This window comes from Lactuca sativa, chromosome 7 (assembly GCF_002870075.4).
Source record: "Lactuca sativa cultivar Salinas chromosome 7, Lsat_Salinas_v11, whole genome shotgun sequence".
Taxonomy (NCBI): domain Eukaryota; kingdom Viridiplantae; phylum Streptophyta; class Magnoliopsida; order Asterales; family Asteraceae; genus Lactuca; species Lactuca sativa.
This window is the reverse complement of record NC_056629.2, coordinates 159,749,497-159,770,839: the sequence shown is the minus strand read 5'-3', so window position 1 is coordinate 159,770,839 and position 21,343 is coordinate 159,749,497. Positions and strand designations below refer to the sequence as shown.

The 21,343-nt window shown below is 33.9% G+C and overlaps 2 protein-coding genes across 2 annotated transcripts; one reads left to right on the top strand and one right to left on the bottom strand.

Moving 5' to 3' along the window:
• The first annotated feature begins 12,976 nt into the window (after positions 1–12,976).
• LOC111895596 (uncharacterized) lies at positions 12,977–14,849 on the top strand. The gene has a single exon (XM_023891678.3). It carries the CDS (start codon positions 13,196–13,198, stop codon positions 14,072–14,074), a length of 879 nt encoding a protein of 292 aa, XP_023747446.1. The 5' UTR covers positions 12,977–13,195; the 3' UTR covers positions 14,075–14,849.
• Positions 14,206–14,871, bottom strand: LOC111895597 (uncharacterized). Its single transcript, XM_023891679.3, has one exon. It carries the CDS (start codon positions 14,717–14,719, stop codon positions 14,336–14,338), a length of 384 nt encoding a protein of 127 aa, XP_023747447.1. The 5' UTR covers positions 14,720–14,871; the 3' UTR covers positions 14,206–14,335.
• Between the last annotated feature and the right edge of the window lie 6,472 nt (positions 14,872–21,343).

The following is a 21,343-nucleotide window of genomic DNA, read 5'->3' as shown; positions in this document are numbered from 1 at the left end:
CCACCGCTTTTCGCCGGAAATTGTGCCACCATAGAAAAGGTTTTCTTTTTCCTGTTTTTTATATGTATAATTTACTGATTTTGTGTATGTATGATGTGTATTTTTATTTATATGATGCATATATATATATATATATATATATATATATATATATATATATATGTGTGTGTGTGTGTGTGTATGGAAAAAAGTGAAAAAATAGGATGCAATAATGGAAAAAATGAAGAAAAAAGTATGATGCTATAATGAATACGTAATATGTGTAAGAAGCATGTTTAAGTGTATTTATGTATAAAGTACAATGCTATAATAGAAAAAATGAAAACAAATGTTTGTGTATTTGTATGCAACTTGGAAAGTTGTAACATCCCAAAAATCGAGACAAAAATTTTTTGTTTTAATTATATTGCTTATAAAATTTGTTTGAGGAAAACATTACTGATATCATATTAATTCATAAACCATAGTTACATGTCTCAAAACCATATCGTCAAATAGAATAATGTAAGAGTACAATCCCAGAAATCTCAAATGCGGAATCATGTGTGTGCGATGTGCTTCTACCCTACCGGTTCCTACCCTTCGACGAAGAGGCACCTGAAATAAAAACTAAAAACCGTAAGCACAAAGCTTAGTGAGTTCCCTCATCATACCACATACCATACAATCATACATACTACAGGGCAATTATGGGGTGCCCTACCTACCCATGTCAAGTTATTCTGGGATGCTGACCTACCCATGTCAAGCCATTCTAGGGTGCTGACCTACCCGTGTCGAGCCATTCTGGGGTGCCTGCCTACCCTCCATTCTATCTCAACTGACCACGGGGAGTATTTCACCCCTACCATTATCACATAATAACATATCATATTCATGCTGTCAGACATATCTGGGGTGTCCGACCTACCCTTCGGTCCTAACGACCGAATCGGGGGACTGTTCCCCTCCTACTACCACTATCGCATATAACATATCATACTGGCACATAGAACACATCAGGTAGTAGCAAAACTAGACAATTATCACTAAGACAATCATCTAAAACATTCCTTGTTGGTGGGCCGACATTGTGGCCATAGACCCACCTCTACTGGAAGGTAACTTACCTTAATGTTGTGTAGTGTCTGCATTGTCCTTGGTATGGAAATCAACTCTTCTCACTCCTCAATCCCTACACAACATCCTTTCTACATTACCATTTCATACTCATAACCCCTACAAGGGTCAACTCAAGTCCAAGTTAAAGTCAAGGTCAAAACCTTGGTCAAAGTCAACATCTAGTTGACTAGACTCGCCAGTTGGTCCACCAACTCGTCGAGTCCCCACGTCCACAAAATGCTACAACCCCGTCCCTACTCGTCAAGTGTAGCAAGAGCTCGACAAGTTCTCCTTTAACAAAACATCGGGACCTTCTTCAACTGACTCGTCGATTTCATCCTTGAACTCGTCAAGTTCATCTTCATTCGTATGAAGGTGTTTAGTCTACGACTCGCCGAGTTCAGCTTGAACTTGTCGATTCCGTCTTCATGTGGTTGAGACATTGCCTTGAACTCGTTGATTCCTTCGATCTTCAAGTCCATAACAAACCCCAACAGGCTGAGTTTTCCTTCAACTCAACCCAAGACCATTTACAGAAGACGTTTGGGGGAAACTGCGACCCGACTCGCCGAGTCCCTCTTTGTCCAAAACTATACAGTCGATTTTACTCCATCTTAATGCATCCAAACCATAGATCTGACCTCCTAGGGTCCATATTATACGTAAAGTTCCAACCTTGACGTCCATGCATGAGGTATTTGGACCAAATGGCTCTAGAAAGAAGTCTACACTATGCATGGGGTGCTTATGGCAATAAAGTTGGCACCTTTATTCCATAAGAACCACCAATGGTTCCAGATCTGAAGTTCTTATCCCAAAATCATTGTTACATCCAAGAATGGCTCCAAAATGGCTTCAAAAAACCCTAAGTTACTCCAAAAAGAGTATCTAATGAAAGGAGAAGCAAGGTATGGACTTTTACCTCCAATAAACAGGAAATGAAGCAAAACCTCTGGATCTCCTTGCTCCTTCTGAAATCCCAAGCTCCTTCTTTTTCTCTTCAACCTTCTAACTCGCACAAAATGGCACAAAGAGCTCAAAATCACATAAAAACGGTTAGGGTTTTGTGGGGATGGTCTAAGGGTGTTGGAGGCTGTAAAGGGAACAACTTAAGGTGTTTAAATAGGATGCAAACCCTAAATATTAGGGTTTCATCCATACAGTCCTACTCGTCGAGTCGGGCTCCCGACTCGTCGAGTAGGTCACTTAACCCCCGCAACCAGAAATCTAGTCTACTTGACAAGTTGGGCCTCCAACTCGCTGAGTCCCAGAGCAAAACATGAAATTACTCAAATTTAAATACGTACCAGGAACCAGGTGTTACAAAAGTACAATGCTCTAATGAAAAAAAATGAAAAACAAATGTTTGTATATTCGTCGCCGCAATTGGTTCACTTTTTTTTTCATTTTTTTCATTATAGCCTTGTACTTTCCAAATTACACACAAATACACGATTTTTTTTCAGTTATAGCATTGCACTTTCTGAAATATATTATAAAGTACAATGCTATAATAGGATAAAATATGATATTATTAATAAAAAAAAAGGTATGCAAAAGTACAATGCTCAATAGAAAAAACAAAATAATATTTAAAGTACAATGTTATTATAGAAAACTTAAAATAAAAAAAAAGTCATAAATAACAAAAATATTGTAAAGTACAATGCTACAAGAGGATAAAAGATGATATCATAAATAAAAAGAATATATTCAAAAGTACAATGCTTAAATAGAACAAACACTATAATATTTAAAGTACAATGCGATTGTAGAATACTTAAAACAAAATCATAAGCTATAAATAACAAAAATATACAAAAGTAAGATGCTATAAATGACAAAATATTACTTCCAAATTCTATTCGTTTGCGTGTGTACTTTGTAATAATCATGAGCCTAGAAATACCCGCCCGAAATTGATTTAGAAATTAATTTTAGGATGTCTGCATTTAGGGACCACTTTTTGAATAGTTTATCTCATTTATGATGTAAACATGTAGTACATGATTGTTTGCTTAAGAAAGATTGGGTTGTCATTTTCTCTTTGCTCCTCGGGTGTATATATATATATATATATATATATATATATATATATATATATATATATATATATATATATATATAGACACACACACACACACTTGGGAGCTAATGGGAAATGCTACCATTTTTTTTAAACAGACAATGATGTAATACACATTTATATATGAGACAAGGTATTCAAAAAATAGGATAAGAAGCCTACCTTTGTCAATAATTTATCCGTTTCTGATTATTTGTTCTTTTGTTGGGGATACTTTTTGAATCATCGACTTTATGAATAATCTACTTGATTTTTGTTTCACGTAGAGTAAACACTAAACACCAAACTATGTTTCAGTTGCATCATGTCGATTGATAAAAGTTGGACTACTAATCCACATCGTAAATCTCCTGAGTTCCATCAAGGACTCGACTCTTTTGTCAAGAGATCCATGTCATAGATAGATAGTAAAGGCGAAACTAGATGTCTGTGTGAGCAATGTGATAACCATTACTTGATGGATCCGAAAGCAATGCGACGTCATGTTCGTTTATATGTGATAGTTTCATTTTATTTACTTCATTTTTATAGTTTATTTTAGTTTATTTCATTTACATTTTAGTTAATTTCCATGCATATTTTCCTTTTTGTTATTTTATGACTACTTTGGGTACTCTCTAGTTTTGTGAGCATGATTGCAAGTTTTTGGAAACTAGCTGTAACTACGTGAAAATTTAAAACAATTTTTCATTTTTCAAATATAACATATCACGTATAAATCATCTCAAAACTCAGGGGTATCAAATGTTATCACAGTAAAACATATCCTAGAATCTCAATTACAAATCCGCTACCAGTGTGTACAAATCATGCCGGCACCTTCCCGCGATCCTCGCTAGTGCCTGAAACACAAATCACATAACACGGTAAGCATAAATGCTTAGTGAGTTCCCCAAAATACCACATACAACACATAAGCCACTCAAGGCTACAACTCGGTACGATCCTCTAGTCAATGTGTCCTAGCGGGACCCTCCAGTCCCGTAGCTCGTTGGACCCTCCGGTCCGGTCTGATCAAGGACCCTCTGGCCTCATAAATCGTTGGACCCTCTGGTCTGGTCTATATAACACATAACATACATATAACACAAAGCACATAATTCTCAAACATACACATACACATAAGACCCTCCGGTCTGCACATAAATACCACTCTAAGTAATGTATAGTGAGAAGACTCACCTCGGGTAATCTCGGAAAGTCTCGAACTCGAAATACTGATCTAGCCTCCGCCTAATCACTTAAAGTAATTTATCTCTAATTAACAACAATTCTCATAGGCTTGACTAATCCCTTCCTATAACCTCTCAGAAGGGGAAAAGACCATTTTACCCCTCCAATGGTCCAAATGTCCAAATGTTGACCAAACCCTAAAAGTCAACGAAAGTCAACTCTAGTCAATGGTCCAACTTTTACTAGACTCGTCGAGTGTACTCGGGTGACTCGGCGAGTCCATGCATGTCCTCTGAATCCCTCTAAGACCTCACTCGACTCGTCGAGTTAACCTTTCACTCGACGGGTTACCACTGATCATGAATCGCGGAACAACACGATCCGACTCGTCGATTCAATTCATGGACTCGGCGAGTTTCCTCCATGACAATGCTCAAACGACCTTCTAAGGTCAGATCTGGTTCTCTAACTTATAGATCTGACCTTCTAACACCCAAAAGTCATGTAAAGGTCCCAACTTTATGTTCATGCATCGCACAAACGGCTATATTTGATGAAATAACTCTTAAAATGGAACCCTAGACTCAAAACTCTTATGGGACTGCATAAAGCTAGATGGTTGGGACTCTCTAGACCTCTCAAGGTCCAGATCTAAAGTTTATTCCTCAATGGAACTCCATATACCTTATATTCCAACTAAAGAAGGGGTAAGGAAACCCTAGTTTCATGAGATCTACTATATACATGAAAATAGGCATGGATTCATACCTCAAACAACAACTTTTGATGAAGTGATAGCAGATCTGAGCTCCTCAAACAGCCTAGCTTGAATCTCCTCCTTCCTTCTTGCAAGAATACACTAAAAGTGAAGTAATTAGCTCCTTCCCTCACTCTTTATGCTTCTGGGTCGTTAGGGTTTCTCAAGTGGGTGTGTGGCCGTAAATTAAGGCCATAAGGTCCTTTAAATAGGGCATTGGCCCAAAGATTTAGGGTTTCTGTCCACAGCGCGGACTCGTCGAGTTGACCCTCCGACTCATCGAGTCCATTCATTAATTCGAGTCATCAGTCGCGATCCCACTCGACGAGTTTAGGCGTCAACTCACCGAGCCCCTCTTCTCATCTCAAACAAATATTTAAATTAATATACCTGGAATTTCGGATGTTACACTAGCGGAGCGGGAATGTTCAAGATGTATGGAAAGCAGTTGGACTTGGAGGACAACAAGGATCTTGGGCTTAATATCTAGTGGAGGTGATACATAAAATGGGCTTTAGACGGATGGAGCATTGAAGAAGATTGTCTTTTAATTAAACTAAGATGGAAGAATTTTTCAAGTGTGCGAGAATTAATGATCAGGCGATTTCGAGAGCTTTGGAGGATTTGGAAAGGGAAAATTGGGCTTAAAATGAATAAAACTTGAAGAAAATGGCTCAAAAGCCTACCAGACTCAAACTGGACTACCAGATTAAGCAGTGCATACCCATCAATTGAAGAAAACCCATACCCCATCAGTTCATGCGGCCCGTGTGGATTCCTGCAGGGGCACTTTCGGAATTTTAATTGGAAGTCCATATGGGGAAGGTTGGTGTGGCACTTTTCTCAACTTTTGCACATCCGATTTTGGAGCTTTTCCTTTGGTGTTTTTGGAGACTTTGAAGGCCAAGAACCCTCAAAATCTTCATCATTTTGCTCTTGAATCTTGTAAAATGTTTGGTACAATCTTTTCTTACTTTGTTGTCTTGATTTTAGCCATGCTTGGCTAGACAAAACTTGGTTGAATTTTGTGGAATCCTTTAAACTTTTGTTGAATATTGAAGACTCCATGAACTAGTTCTTGAATCTTTATGAGATTGTTTTATGTTTTAACATCTTATCACTACTTGTATGTTTTTATTCATGAGTTTAAATGTGTTTATGGTGATTAGTTGGCTAATTTCTTGATTAAGTAAAGGATCCTCAAATTAGCAAGCAACAAATAATTTTTGTGTTAGTTTTGCTTCACACAATCATAAAAACATTTTCTCCAACATGGTAGTGAAAGCATTTGACTCATCTTGGATTTGGTGACTTTTTGGTTCTTAATGCTAGTTGACTTTCACTAATTACATGCTTAATGGAAATTGTGACTTTGACTAAGGAAATTGTTATGAGCTTCTCTAACCATTTTAATAACTAAGAAAAGTCTAGGTAATCTCAAGCTTCTTAGATTACTATAGCCAAATTAAGGATTTAAAACAAGCATTGCACCATTGGATTCTAATGATATGTTCATCAAAAGTCAAAATGAGGAAACCTTAAGTCAACCATCTTTCTCTTATTGATTTTACATCAAACTCTTATTTTTGTTGAATTGTCCATTTAAATCTTAGTTTAATCCTAGTTTTATTTCAAGTATTTTAAAAAGACCAAAACTCCCATTTTTATTTTTATTGTTATTTTACAAATACTTTTACAAAGAGATTTTTCAAAGAGTTATAAAATTGAAGCAATCTCCGTGAATTCAACCCCTTTACCACTATACACTATTTAAGTGTAAAAGATTTAGGGTTATTAATTTTGTTGGCCTCGACAACCACCAATATGGTTTCAGTTGGTTATATGAAATGTGGATATCTCACGGTGAACCTTTAATTCCTCCGATTATAGATGTCGTAGCGCCAATTTAATGAGACAGCTGATGTTATCAATGATGTTATGTGTGAGTCGAGAGAAAATAATGCTAACCTCAATGAAGAAACCTCAAATACAGGGGTATCGGTGTCGATGATGATTTTGAACAATTGTTAGAGGCATTCGAAACCAAGTTATATCCTGGTTGTACGTTTTCTTCCCTTAATTTTTTTTAGCAAAGTTGATGCATATCAAGGTCAACAACAAATGGACTGATAGTTCATTTGATCAACTCCTTGAGTTGTTGCATTTAACATTTCCACAATACAACAAGGTTCCCCGTTCATATTATGTAGCCAAAAATAAACTGAAGAAGATAGATTTGGGGTACGAGTAAACACAAATCAAACATCTTGATATAAGGGGAAAACGTAATGTAGAATGGTTTATATTGAATAGCTATCAAGAAGTGAGATAATACATCGAGTAAGTGTTCTTATCTTTATCTTTCATTATTTATTGTCACTTTTTTCCATTCATCAAGTATATATATATATATATATATATATATATATATATATATATATATATATATATATATATATATATATATATGTCATCAATATAGAAAATTCAAATATGAACATCCTGAATGTGATGAAAAGACCGAATTTCCCAACTGGTTTCTTGAAAAGGTAATAATAATTAACAAAAAAATATGCTTGATGAATATAACGAATCAAGAATACATAACACATTAATATATGTTTAATAGTTTTTTCACATAGAAAAAGAAAACTCTCCAGAATTCCACAAAGAGTTGTCGGCCCTTTCAATGTGTTCACAAATGGATTTTTATACTTACACCGTGTGCATAGTCAACGGTGTTAGGTTTATGGTACTTAGTTGTGATGCACAACGCACAACGCAAAACTCTAGGGTTCTAGCGGTGCTGCGGTGGGTAAGAATGGTGTGAAATATTATGGCCAGTTAGAAGAGACTATGGAGGTGCAATATCCATATGATTATTCGATTATAATATTTTGGTGCAAGTGGTTTGATACGGGAGATATTACGGATGATAATTTCATCAGTATAAACACAGAACAAGAAGCGTACCAAAATGATCAACTTATATATGCTTCGTAAGCCAAACAAGTATTCTACATCCGCAAGCCTTCTCGAAGAAACCAAAACAACAACCCTCGTTGTGTTGTCGAGCATGTTAATCATCGAAGTATTTCGAATCTACTATCCAAAAATGCTCGTGTCCAAAATGCTTATAGTGACTCTATTCGAAATGTTGATAATTTGGAGGCCGGAAATGTTGACATAATTTAAAACAACTCTTCATCCGGTGCTAGAATTTTTATCGACTTCTCACAATACTTTCAAAACAATGTTGATGTAGCTCAAAACAATGTTGATTATGATAATGAGGATGAGACTGAAGTACATCTGCCAACGTGTAACATAAATAACGTTTCCGAGGAAGAGACTGATTATGATGATGACGATTCTGATTATGCTACTGATGAAGAAGACATTGAAGTATATGAGGGTGATTCTGATTAAAAAAATCAAATGTTTTTTTTGTAGTAGAAACTTTATTTGAACTCTAACTTTTATTCATATTGTTTGTCTAACTTTTATTCACGTTGTTTGTATATATTTTATATCTTATAATTTTGTAGGGTAACTAACTTTTATTCATATCGTGTTTCTATATTGTACATCTTGTAATTTTACAGGCTATATATGAGGTTTACTTAGGCGATACTCTTTACCATGATGGTGGATGTTATGGCCTAGGACATGGAGGTGATGGATCTGGGGTCCCCGCCTCTGGTAGGCTTTGGTCGTGGACAACACGAACATGATGGTAAGTCTTATTATGATATATTTATTAGCTATTTTTATTAACTTATTATAAGCTATAGTGACTAATATTTTTAATTGTATTTTTTCAGCTGAGCTTTCTAAAAAAAGAAGGGGTTTATCAAAAAAACATCGAGTTAGGAAATTTGATACGGGCAAACAAGGGAAAGCCCACAGATTTGGATTTCGACACAAAGATCACATATTCCCCTTCCGGGAAACGTGCTAATTGGTTTACCTATGAGATTGGGAACAATGTTTTAAAAACCGGTTTGAACCGGCCGGTCGAACCGGTTGGACCAGGAACCGGGGAAGGAAGCGGTTCAATATCACTGGTTTTACATCGATTTCTGAACCGGATTGAACCGTCCGGTTTTTATGAAAATTCGGTTGAACCGGTCAAAATAAACTGGTTAAACCGAATAAAAACGTATGGAAAAGAACCATTGGCATAATAAATTTTGGTGATTTTTTTCAAACATATTTTGTTTGCTCTAAATAAAAACATATCGTGTATGTTAAAACATTTTTTGATGTGTTCTCTATTCATCTTAAACTATACTTTGTTTCAGTATTATCCTTTATTTTCTTTTTGACATATATGAATTTTCTTTTTGACATATATGGATTGATGTAAAACACTAAAACTTCTGGTTATGTCTTATTTTAATGTATTTTGATTGATTTACAACTTAATTTTATGTATATTATTAATGTTTGAACTTGTAATCGTCAAATCATGATTTATATATGTATGTATGTGTAGGAATATATAAAAATGAAAATTAAAGAAATTGGTTTATCCGACGGTCGAACCGGTTGAACCGGAAACCGGTCACCATACCGGTTCAACTAAAAAATCGGTTTTTAAAACATTTGGGAGGTATATGTGGATGAACATCCCTTTCAGTGTATATGGTTGGGATATTTTTTTCCCCCGCTTTAAGGAATGCAACAGTCGTGCATCTAAAGGTAACTTGGATAATATTTTAATTTAGTTGTGATTGGTATTTAATTAACTAACTTCTTTGCATTTGTAGAATAAGTTTGATTTGGATATAGTTAACTTGGATCCATAGTGTGCTCAATTGTTGTAGAGCATTGATGTGAGTCTTGCAAAAATTTATAAAGGCTAGAAATGTAAAGCCCATACTTATTTTAAGGATGCCGAGGGGCCTGTAGATATCCCAATGACATTAGACAACCCCCCCCCCCCCCCCCCAAGGGTGTGCCATGTGAAAATCGGGCGCAGACAGTCAAACATTTTCAAACCCCCAAAATTTTAAAGTGTTCGACGTCAAGTAAAGAAGTTTGTGCAAAACAACAAGTTGTAAACAGAGGGGGGTCGTGCTCGTATAGCAATGCATGTTTACAAGAAGCAAGTTATGATATATTTAACTATTTATTTAAAGTATAATTAATCTAATTTTTAATGTTATATAGGACTTCACTCGAATTGAAGCATTTCGTAAGGCTAATACCAATAACTAAGGGGTGTTTAGTAGTTATGCAGTCAAGCAGCAATATGTAAGTAGTTAATTTGTATTTTCATATAAGTGTTTATATCGTCAAGGGGTATTTAGTAATCTAATTTTTATGATGTTTATTATTTTTTGAAATACAGTTGACTTTACTCCAAGAGATCAATCAACAAACCCAAGCTTCTTTTGAAGCAAGCAGTCTAACACCAAGTGATATAAAAAATTGTTTTGAAAGATTATTGGGCTTTCGATGTGGACATATTAGAGGCATTGGGCATAAACCTTCTACGGGTGTGTCTATGTACGATCAAGAACAACCGATGATACAACAACCACCACAATCACATGTAATTGTTAGTTTATGTTGAAAAATATAATGCTATAATGGAAAAACGAAAAAAATAGGATGCTATAATGATATGTTGGTAATTTTTTATTTAGTATATAGTACAACGGTATAATGGAAAGTAGAATGCTATAATGATATGTTGGTATTTTGTATTTTGGTAATGTTTTGGAAAGTACAATGCTATAATGAAAAAATGAAAAAAAATGTACAATGCTATAATGTATATGCAATATTGTGTACGATATATGTTTAAGTGTATTTAAAAAATAGAATGCTATAATGATATAGTAAAACCTCTATAAACTAATAATGTTGGGGCTATGATATTATATTAATTTAGCAAGATATTATTATATAGATAAATTAATAAATTATTAATTTAAAGAGTTAGCTTATGAGAATATAACCGTTCACAATTTTTTGTTGCAATACGAGAATATAGTGCCTCAACTCTTAAGTGCAATTGGGAGATTTAAAGATGAACTCAATATAGATTTGAAGTTCACAAAAATCAAGTGACTATATATTCATTTTTTACTAGACAATTCTAGAATTTTGGAATATTTTAGTAACTATTAATTTATAGTTTCACTTGGACCAATATGTTGGTATTTTGTACTTTGATAATCTTTTATATTGGGATTTCAAAAAAATTATTATTATTTTATTATTTTTTGATTGTGGTCCAATTTTGTTCTCATCCCAAGTTAGAACCGAACAAATTATTAATTTTATTAAGATTATTAATTACGAGTATTAAATTAAAGAGGTTCTATTGTATGTTGGTATTTTGTATTTTGGTAATTTTTGGAAAGTACAATGCTATAATGGAAAAATGAAAAAAATACAATATTGTAATGTAGATGCAATATTGTGTATCATGTAGTTTGGTTATAGTTTGATATGTTGGTATTTTGTACTTTGATAATTTTTTGGAAAGTATAATGCTATAATGGAAAAAAAACGAAAAAAAGTACAATGCTATAACGTATATATTGTGTATGATGTATGTTTAAGTGTATTTGGAAAGTAGAATGCTATAACTATATGTTGGTTATAGTTTGACATATATGTTGGTATTTTGCATTTTGGTAATTTTTGAAAGTACAATGCTATTATGATATGTTAGTAATATATTTTGTTTTCCTTATAGTTGAAAATGCTACAAACAATACTAAATGACCCAACTTGTTCTACGGCACTGGAAGACTAATTTCGCTCATTGTCGCCATGAAATGAAAACGAAGGAAACGAGGAAAGTGATGAGCACGCGTAACTACATTTTTAGGATTTATGAAATGTTTTGTTTGAGTTAGTATTTTGGATATATTGCACTTAGTTTGGGTGAATATTTTGGACCGGATGTTTATGAATTAATATTTTGGATTAGATATAGTATTAAGTGTGGTTAATGTTTCAAACTATTTTTCATGCAAAATTAAGTTTCATAGCAGTTTTTATGCATTTTATATTGTTTTTTATAATTTTAATGTTAAATAAAAAAAGGAAAATATTGTAGCGGCAACATGTAATTGTTAATGGCGACACAACATTAGCGGCGACAACAAACATTAGCAGTGATAACGCATTTGCGGCGACAGTGGGCATTAGTGACAACATATTGAGCGTTTGCAGTGAAACAACAACAACCATGACTACTGTCACCGCCGTGTAGTGTAAGTTTAGGAACTTTATCATCATAACAAATTTGTTACGAATTAAAGTGGACATGTTGATTAAAGAAACAAAATCAACTCTTTAATATTTGTTACTAAGACATGATTCTATATATATGTTTCATGATTACTCATACCTTACCATAAATTCTCATGCAAAAATTTTGCATCATCTTGATTGATTTGAGAAAACCCTATCGTACATCTTTTTCTGAACATAGCTTTTGCTTTCGTTTATGCTCAAGATGTTTGCATGCTTTTGGAAACCCATGATTTGCCTTTAACATCCGACTGATAAAATACTTACTTGCAAGTAACTTAACTGATTAAAGTCGGGATTCATCAAATATTTTTTGATCAATCATCTATCGTTGGGGTTTCCACTAATCTTCTTTCTTCTCTTAATGTAAAACATAGAAAGGGATCTTTCATATATTCCGTCCGAATCTTCTCCCCCATAATCTTTTTAAAGCTAATAATTATTGTCCTGATCACTTAAATTTAATGGACAGTAGGATTGTCTTGTTTCTACCGCAACCTTTGTGTTTGCTATTTTCTGTTTTCCTTTCGATCATGTTCTTGCCCTTTGAGTATCAGATTAGGCATTTTTTTTCCGTTGTGCTTTTACTCAAGTCTAATGGCTGTCTTTTTCTGATTTACTTGTTTGTGGAAAACACATGCAACATTCACCTATTATCATGCACCATGCAGGCATGCACTACTTCGATTATTGTAATCTACCTTTTTTTCTTTTCCTTTTTTTGCATCATATATTGTATCTTCTGAAATCATCTTCATATCAAACAAGAACGACCCCATCTATCACGAAAAAAAGACTCCATGGGAACACTTGCTGGACATCTAGTCCCGGGTTCAGCTCTTGCACTCCTTGGCTTATGGCACATCATCAATACAATCAAATCCTACCACCTCAAAGGTCCGACCCACTTCAGATCAAGCTTTTGGCACCCCTTTTGGAGCTCTATCTCAAAGCTAGCATACATGGAGCTCATTCTTATTATCTTTTTCTCCATATTTTCCATTATCATGCAAGTTTTAGACTACCCTTTGTTCTCATTCACTTTCAAGTTCAACAACTTCGAGCATGCCACCATGTTCCTCCATCTTCTCATATATTCGGGTTTTACCCTTTTTAGCGAACTCAATAACAAATCCGACACCCTATTCGAGGTGTCAGGAATCCTAGCTACTTCTGTTTTTGGTCAAGAACTTTTCTTACTCTATTATCACTCAACCGATCATGTTGGACTTGAGGGACATTACCATTGGTTAATGCAACTTATAGTGTTTATCTCTCTTCTATCATCTTTATCTGTCACCACTTTCCGATCAAACTTTCCTTCATCTCTAGTTCTTTCTATATCTGTTGCGTTTCAGGGGTTTTGGTTCATTAACATGGGATTCATGTTATGGGTTCCTGAGTTTGCGCCCAAAGGGTGCACCATAAGGTTGGGCCATGGTGGTGACAGCGACATGCATGGTGCAGTCGTGTGTGGGACCCATGATGCGTTTTTAAGAGCTAGAGCACTTGCTAATTTGCAGTTTAGTTGGATACTTGCTGGGGTTTTGATCTTTGTGGGATGTGTATGTTTATTTTTTCCAAAAAAGATTGCTAATAGGGGTCAGTCGATTCAGTATGAAAGACTTCATAGTAGAGTTGCTGAGGTCCCTCTCTCAGTTGTCGGATTCAAGAACTAAATACATGTCTAAATTGGCAAAAATCATTGATGCTACTAATGAAATGATCAGACTTTATAATATAATATATATGATTCTTGTGTTATTGATCATTATAGTTGATTAGTTATGGTTGAATTTTGTTATACATATAAGAAAGCATAAATGATATATGGTATTATATAACTTGTGCTCCATACATGTTTATGAGTGATTCTACATGAATGAACAATGAAACAAAGATACAATTTTAGGAAAAAAGTGCAGAAATCCCAAGATTTCTTACTCTGCCTCTTCAACAGCTGCTTCGATTCGGAGAAGAACAAAACCAACTGCAACTCCAACAAGAGTAAGTCCATTCATAATTGCTGCTATCTGGAAAATCTCAGCGGCAGCATTGCAGGTGGAGCTGAGTGCTCCGCCGCCGCCGGCGATATTCTTGGATGATGGCTTCTTCATTGAGTAAACAAAGTTTGCGAATTGCTGTTCGGTAGAAACGGGGAGTCCTAATGCAGCGACGGTGTTCTGAGCTTTAAGGCCACCGAATGAGTTGAGTCCCTTGATGTAAGTGACTTTGGTTGAGGTGGTTCTCCCGGAAGAGCGGGTGGGAGCAACCACCGTCAAGTTGACCGGAGATAAAGTGGCGGAGGCTGAGGCGGATGCCATTGGGAAGTGGAGAGATTGGGTTAACAATTCTGGTGGATTTGGGAAGTTGATTGAAATCTAGAGATGATGAGTGGGTGAAGGGAGAAAAGGGAAAGAAAAGAAAGATATGTGGATAAGGTGTTTTGATGAATGGTTGGTTGAAAAGGAGATGACAAGAATCCAAGATGAGGGGACTTGAGTGAGAGCTTGTGTTCTACACATATTCTTGCACCAACTCCAAATCATCACCACGAAAAAATCCGTATGGGGGTATTTTTGGTATTACACTCATAATTATGATATAAAGTTATTTAATTATTCAATGATTTAAGAGTAAAATTTTATTCCTATACATAAAACATAATCAATTTGTACAAATGTAAAAGAAAAATAGTAGTTGTGACTTTTATAATCAATGTGGAATTAGCGTAGTGGGTGGTAATCACATAATTAAACAAATACCGGCACCTCAAAGGTTAAAGTAATGTAAGGGCTAAGCTGTAATTTTAGAAGGGGCCAAATTGAAGAAAGGGACTTTCGGACTTTCGGTTCTCAATCACGGTGGGAAAATATAAAATTCAAATGAGAAGTTTACATGCTTTATTGCTTGGTAGGGCTATTGTAACATCGATTTTGGACCCTAAGAACTAAGAAAATTGATGAAGTATCAATTCCAAGTAAATATTAGCATAGTTAAGGCATGATTTTATGTGGAAGAATGTTGTTATGAATTGCACTTTGATGTAACAAGAATGTATAAGCGTTTGGAAACATAAGTTTTATTTTTATTATTATTATTTTTTTTAATTACGGCAAGACATATATTAAGCACAAAAATAATCTAGCATGTAGGTTTTAATCTTGACATATGTTTTAAGTTTATTTTAGTATTTGTTTTATTTTGTGAGTTAAATAATCGGGATATATACAGTAAAGTCCCAATATTTTCATCGATTTCACAAGAAAGTCCTAAACTTTATTTTTTTGACAGTAAAGTCCAAATTATCGGCAGTTTTTGACACTTTTACCCTTTTTTCCCGGTTATCCGGTAATTAGGATTTTTTTGTCAAAAAAAATAAAGTTTAGCACTTTCTTGTTAAATCGTCAATTAGGACTTTACTGTCAAAAAAATAAAGTTTAGGACTTTTTTGTCAAATCGTTGAAAATATTAGAACTTTAGTGTATATATAATTTTTTTGGTTAAAATTTTAATGGTATGATACTCTTTAAGCATAAGAGTTATTGAAACCTTCACTAATCTGCTAGATCGTATTGAAATCCTTAACGTTTGCTTCTTGTTAAATCTTTTTTTAATCTCAACAAACCGACTTTGAAAAAAATTGAGATAGTCAAGAAAGAACGAAAGAAAGAACCAGGGTAGTGTTGACTTTTTGCAGCTCCAAAAATGGAGAAATAAGAAACCAAAAAAAAAAAAAACAAAATTGTCATTCTTTCCTTTCTCCACATTCATACCCTTTTGACTAGACATGTGTTGTTTGTGTTTGTATAAAGCCAGGGCAATTTCGTTTTTTTAGGTTTTTAATTTCTCCATTTTTGAGACTGCAAAAAGCCAACACAACCCTGGTTCTTTCTTTCTTTCTTGATTATCTCAATTTTTTTCAATGTCTGTTTGTTGAGATTAAAAAAACGATTTATCAAGAAGCAAACGTAAAGGATTTCAATAGGATCTAGCGGATTAGAGAAGGTTTCAATAACTCTTATGCTTAAAGAGTATCATACCATTAAATTTCTAACCAAAAAAATTATATATACACTAAAGTCCCAATATTTTCAACGATTTGACAAAAAAGTCCTAAACTTTATTTTTTTGACAGTAAAGTCCTAATTGACGATTTGACAAAAAAGTCATAAACTTTATTTTGTTGACAAAAAAGTCCTAATTACCGGCTAACCGGGAAAAAAAGGGTAAAAGTGTCAAAAACTGCCGGTAATTTGGACTTTACTGTCAAAAAAATAAAGTTTAGGACTTTCTTGTCAAATCGATGAAAATATTGGGACTTTACTGTATATATCCCTAAATAATTAGATGGAATGGATTTTAGTATTTGTTTTATTTTGTGAGTTAAATGATAAGTTAGGAACAAGTATTTGGGATACTTTTTTAGAATGTTAGGTGTGATGATTAAAATTAGGGAACATGGGTTTAATCTTGTTTAGTGCCCTTAGGTTTTATAGGCTACAAGAGTCTGTTTGTTTCTGAATAAAGTTGTGCAGCCGTATGAGTTACAATTATACTTTCTCTTCATCTTATTTTCTTATGTGATAAACAACAGAGTGCACACTGTTTGAAAGTGAAATTGAGGGCTTGATTTCCAACATTTTGTATCAAAGCCAAGAATCGATTAGAAGAAAGCAATTGACGATTTAATGACAAATCGCATGAAGAATTGAACACGTTGTTGCTACAAACAAGGCCACCATACAAAAAAAAAGAAGAAGAAAGAAAGAAAGAAGAAAGAAAGAAGATTGTGACAACCTTTATTTACTTGAGAAAGAAAGAAACAAAAAAGGTACAATCTTTTACCAAATTACTTGTAAAAGTAGACAACAAGTTTAGGAAAGAAGAATGGAGGATCAAACCAAAGGGGATAAAAAAAATTATAGTCGAAGGATAAACCAAGGGCAATCAAAAGAAATTATAGTTCAAGGTACTGCTTGTTGAATCTATATTTATTATGATTATTAATATGATTATTACTAAATAATATCAATTCTTGTATTTTATTAGTGAATAATTATTGTTTTGTGAAAATAACAATTAAAGAGAGTATAACTAGTTATTATATCATATGATATGATTTAATAAGACATGCAAAGTTTTGGACACTTTGGTTAACCATGATTAAGTTAATAAGTTAATGTATCATGGTTAATAAACTAGCAAAAACATTTTGTCTTCTTTTGAAGACCATGGTCGAAAATCAACAAGGCATGGGAGGTTGCTTGTCAACCTCCCTCCTTTGTTCCCTATTCTTCTAAAAAACTAGAGTTAATTTATACTATTATAATGGGGAAGTGATTCGTACACAACCGTTTTTTGCCATACACAACAATTCATGCATTATATAGTTGTACAATATAATATTTTAAAGCACCAATTGTTGTGTATGGAAAAAAAATTGTTGTGTACAGATCAGCTTCCATTATAATGTAAATCCATGTCTTGCATGGGAGTATATGAGAAAGTATCTTGCATGAGTTTTTGGCTAGTTTTTGTCTTGTTTTCTATCAAAATAAGAGTGCCCGAATCCACTCTTCTTCCTACACCCTTTTCTCTTTTAAAGTTAGTTTGGTGAATTAAAGCTTCCTTGAGTTGTCTCCTTTAGTGCTTATTTGAGTTAAGTACTTAAATGCTTAAGACACTCAAGAATACAAGAAGGAACTAACATTCTTAATCTTGATGGTGGATACTTATAGAGAAGATCATGCTCTTTGATATTTATATCTTCATATACACCCAAAAACCAAGTGGATTCAAAGGCTCCAAAGGTTGTCATTCTAAAACACTCTATGGTTAAACTTATAACGATTAAACTTTATAAATACTAACAAATACTAAAGCTTAGTAATATTCATATTTAGGTCGTTTGAAAAAAGGAATCTAAAGTGTTAGTCAAAGAGATGACTTTCCTGTAAGTCTTCCACTTAATGCAGGTGGGTGCATAGTTATTTTCATGAACACGATTTAATGCAATTATTTATTAAAAAGTATTAAATATATGTTGAAAGTTTATATGTGAGTTCAATGTTTATTATATGAAATATTTGTTAAATGTATATTTGATAACATATATTGTGTGAACCATATATGGTTATGTATGTGTTAAAGTGTGTATATGATATTATTACATGATTATCTTAAAAACAAGTATTATTACTTAATAGATTATTGTATATTCAAATACACGATACTATGCGTTAAATATACACACTAACTTACGATAGTGTTGTCTAAACAGAATCGGTATTAAAAGTTGATTTCAAGGACCATAACCTTGTCTAAGTTTAAAACTAAGAGGTATAAAGAATATTTAGATCCCATTAAGATGGATAAAAGAATAGCCACATATTATATTATGATAGTATGGTATAAACAGGAAGATGGTTTGAATTCGATTATAAGCATTTTAGACTTACCTAGTAATAAAATAAGATTTATAAAGGATACTTAGTTCGATTTAAATCAAAAGAGTGTTTAGTTACACCCTGTATCGTAAAAATATTACTTTGGCAGGAAATTTAGTTGATTACAGACATTGTAATCTTTTCTAGTTATACACTATGACTTAAGGGGATGCTTAGTTCAATTAAGTTTGGATATTATGAAGCATCATATTAAGGGTGTGTGTAATATGAACGGAGAGTAGAAATCTGTTCTGTGACACTATCAGGTGTCGATGTACGAACTACGTACTAGAGTATGATATAGTATTCATTTGGACAACCATATATGGTGGATCCGATCAGGAAACTAAAATGGTATGTCTGGTCATCTACCAGAGTGAGATGACAACACTTAATCATTCTAGACGGTCTTGTAAATAAGTTGCTAGTGTAGACTTATAACCCACAGACGTAGATGAAATGGGATACCATATTCATCAAATACTTGGATGACTTAAATTACCTTTATAACTTACAATATCCAAGGAATCCCCTAATTGTGTAGTCAAACCATTACTCCAACTGATTTATCAGGTGAGTTGATTTTTCTTAATAATCATGGTCTAGTATTTGTGAGAATCAGTTGGAATAGGTATGTATGGGTGTAATGTTTTATAGATATCTAAGTTATAGGATACATCTATATTGTTTGGTAACAATTAGTTTTACAAGTTTGATAATTATAAATTATTATCATAATAATATTATGGGATTGAAAACCCTACGTGTCTCACCAAGTTTTCCAACTTGACTCACTCAAATTATATGTATCACATGTAATAGAGATAAAGCTGTTGGAACTTGATTACGATGTCGAGTAATTAAGAGACATCCTACAATAGTTTTCATGACCAATAGGTCTTTACGCTATAACAAATGTTGTGTATTGATTATGGTATCCTTAAGGTTTTTGTATTTTGAAACATCTTTACTCAAGATATTTTAATAAAACGATATAGTTTCCGCAAAATGTTTTATTGTATTAGGATTTTCCACAAACAAAGATATTGTGATTTTTAAAGCGTAAAAAAGTTTTTTTTGTTCTTAAAAATAGGGGATGTCACACATAGCAACGTGAAGTCCATCCATAACAAGAATGAAAATACATGGGGACAAAGGATCACTTTTCTAACCCCTCTCAAAATTTTAAACTACATATAAGGGGTTCCATTAATTGAAATGGATGTAAAACTAGAAGAAAGAAAACCACTAATTCATCTTCTCCATTTCCAACCGAACTCCATTTTCTCCATAACCGAGTCTAAAAAGTCCCCCATTAACAAGTAGAGGCCATGTTTAGAACTAATTAAATGCTTGAGGTGATTCTGAAGATTTTGACGATCATCACAACCAATAGGAGCATAAAATTAACAACATTAAGAAGGTCATTCATACAACTCTAATAATCAGAAACAATAATATAATAAGATTTGATGATCACATCAACATGTATAAATATATGTGGGTTCCAAACAAAAATGAGATGTAACGTCCCAAAATTTTCAATGAATTTAAACTTTTAAAAACTACATTTTAATAAATATATTTTTCTGTTCTTATTTGGGTTGTAGCCTTCGAAATGGAACAAGAGTACAAAACTATCTCATTCTCTGGTTGTGTATGATCCCATTTTCACGTAATTTTGTGTTGGTAGCATCCTATACTATGAAAGGAATTGTGTGTTATAAAAGGGTATGGCTCATATGGTGTTTGGTTAGTGTTCAGATGGAGGTTGATTAGGTTTCTGAAAGTCGGTGGGTTGATGGCTGTGTATCTTTAGGCCCCTGAGGTGCTGGTTGCGAGTCTTTAGCCCAATGATGGTATGATGGCAAGATTGGCATAGTAATGTGAGCTTACCGTTTTAGTTGTTAGAATGAGTCATGATGTATCGTGAACCAATGGTTGCATGATTCATGTAGGTGGGACCCAATAGTCATTTGATTGAGACTCTTAGGTATCAGATTGTTAGTCTTTGGCATGGTTGAGTGTTAGTGCATTTTTAGGAGTCAGGAGACTCATTAACCAACTAGTTTGGATCATATGGACAGCAAGAGGTTGTTGGTAGTATTAATTTTGTATCAGAGTCTCTTGTTGAATGTTTGCATTATGAACCCCGTTTTCTTGCGGGTTGATTATTAGGAGTTTGGTTACCATTATTGGGCATTGGTTCTGAAATCTCGAGTCATGAAGTTCATTGTAATGCCTTGAGTGACTTTTCAGGTGGATGTGCACTTGATCTGAGAAGGGATTTGGATGCAGCGCGAGAATCTTGGATGGACCATGATTATGCTCATGGGAGTAGTGGGTAGGTGATGAATTTTCAGGAAGTCAAGTGTTTATTTAAGGTTTTTGGGCAACTTCCGGATTTGGGATTGATTGAAATTCATGATCAGTATGTTTTGAGTATTCTTTTTGCATGATTTGGTGGTCATTCTAGTCAGGGACTAGGGGTAGGTACAA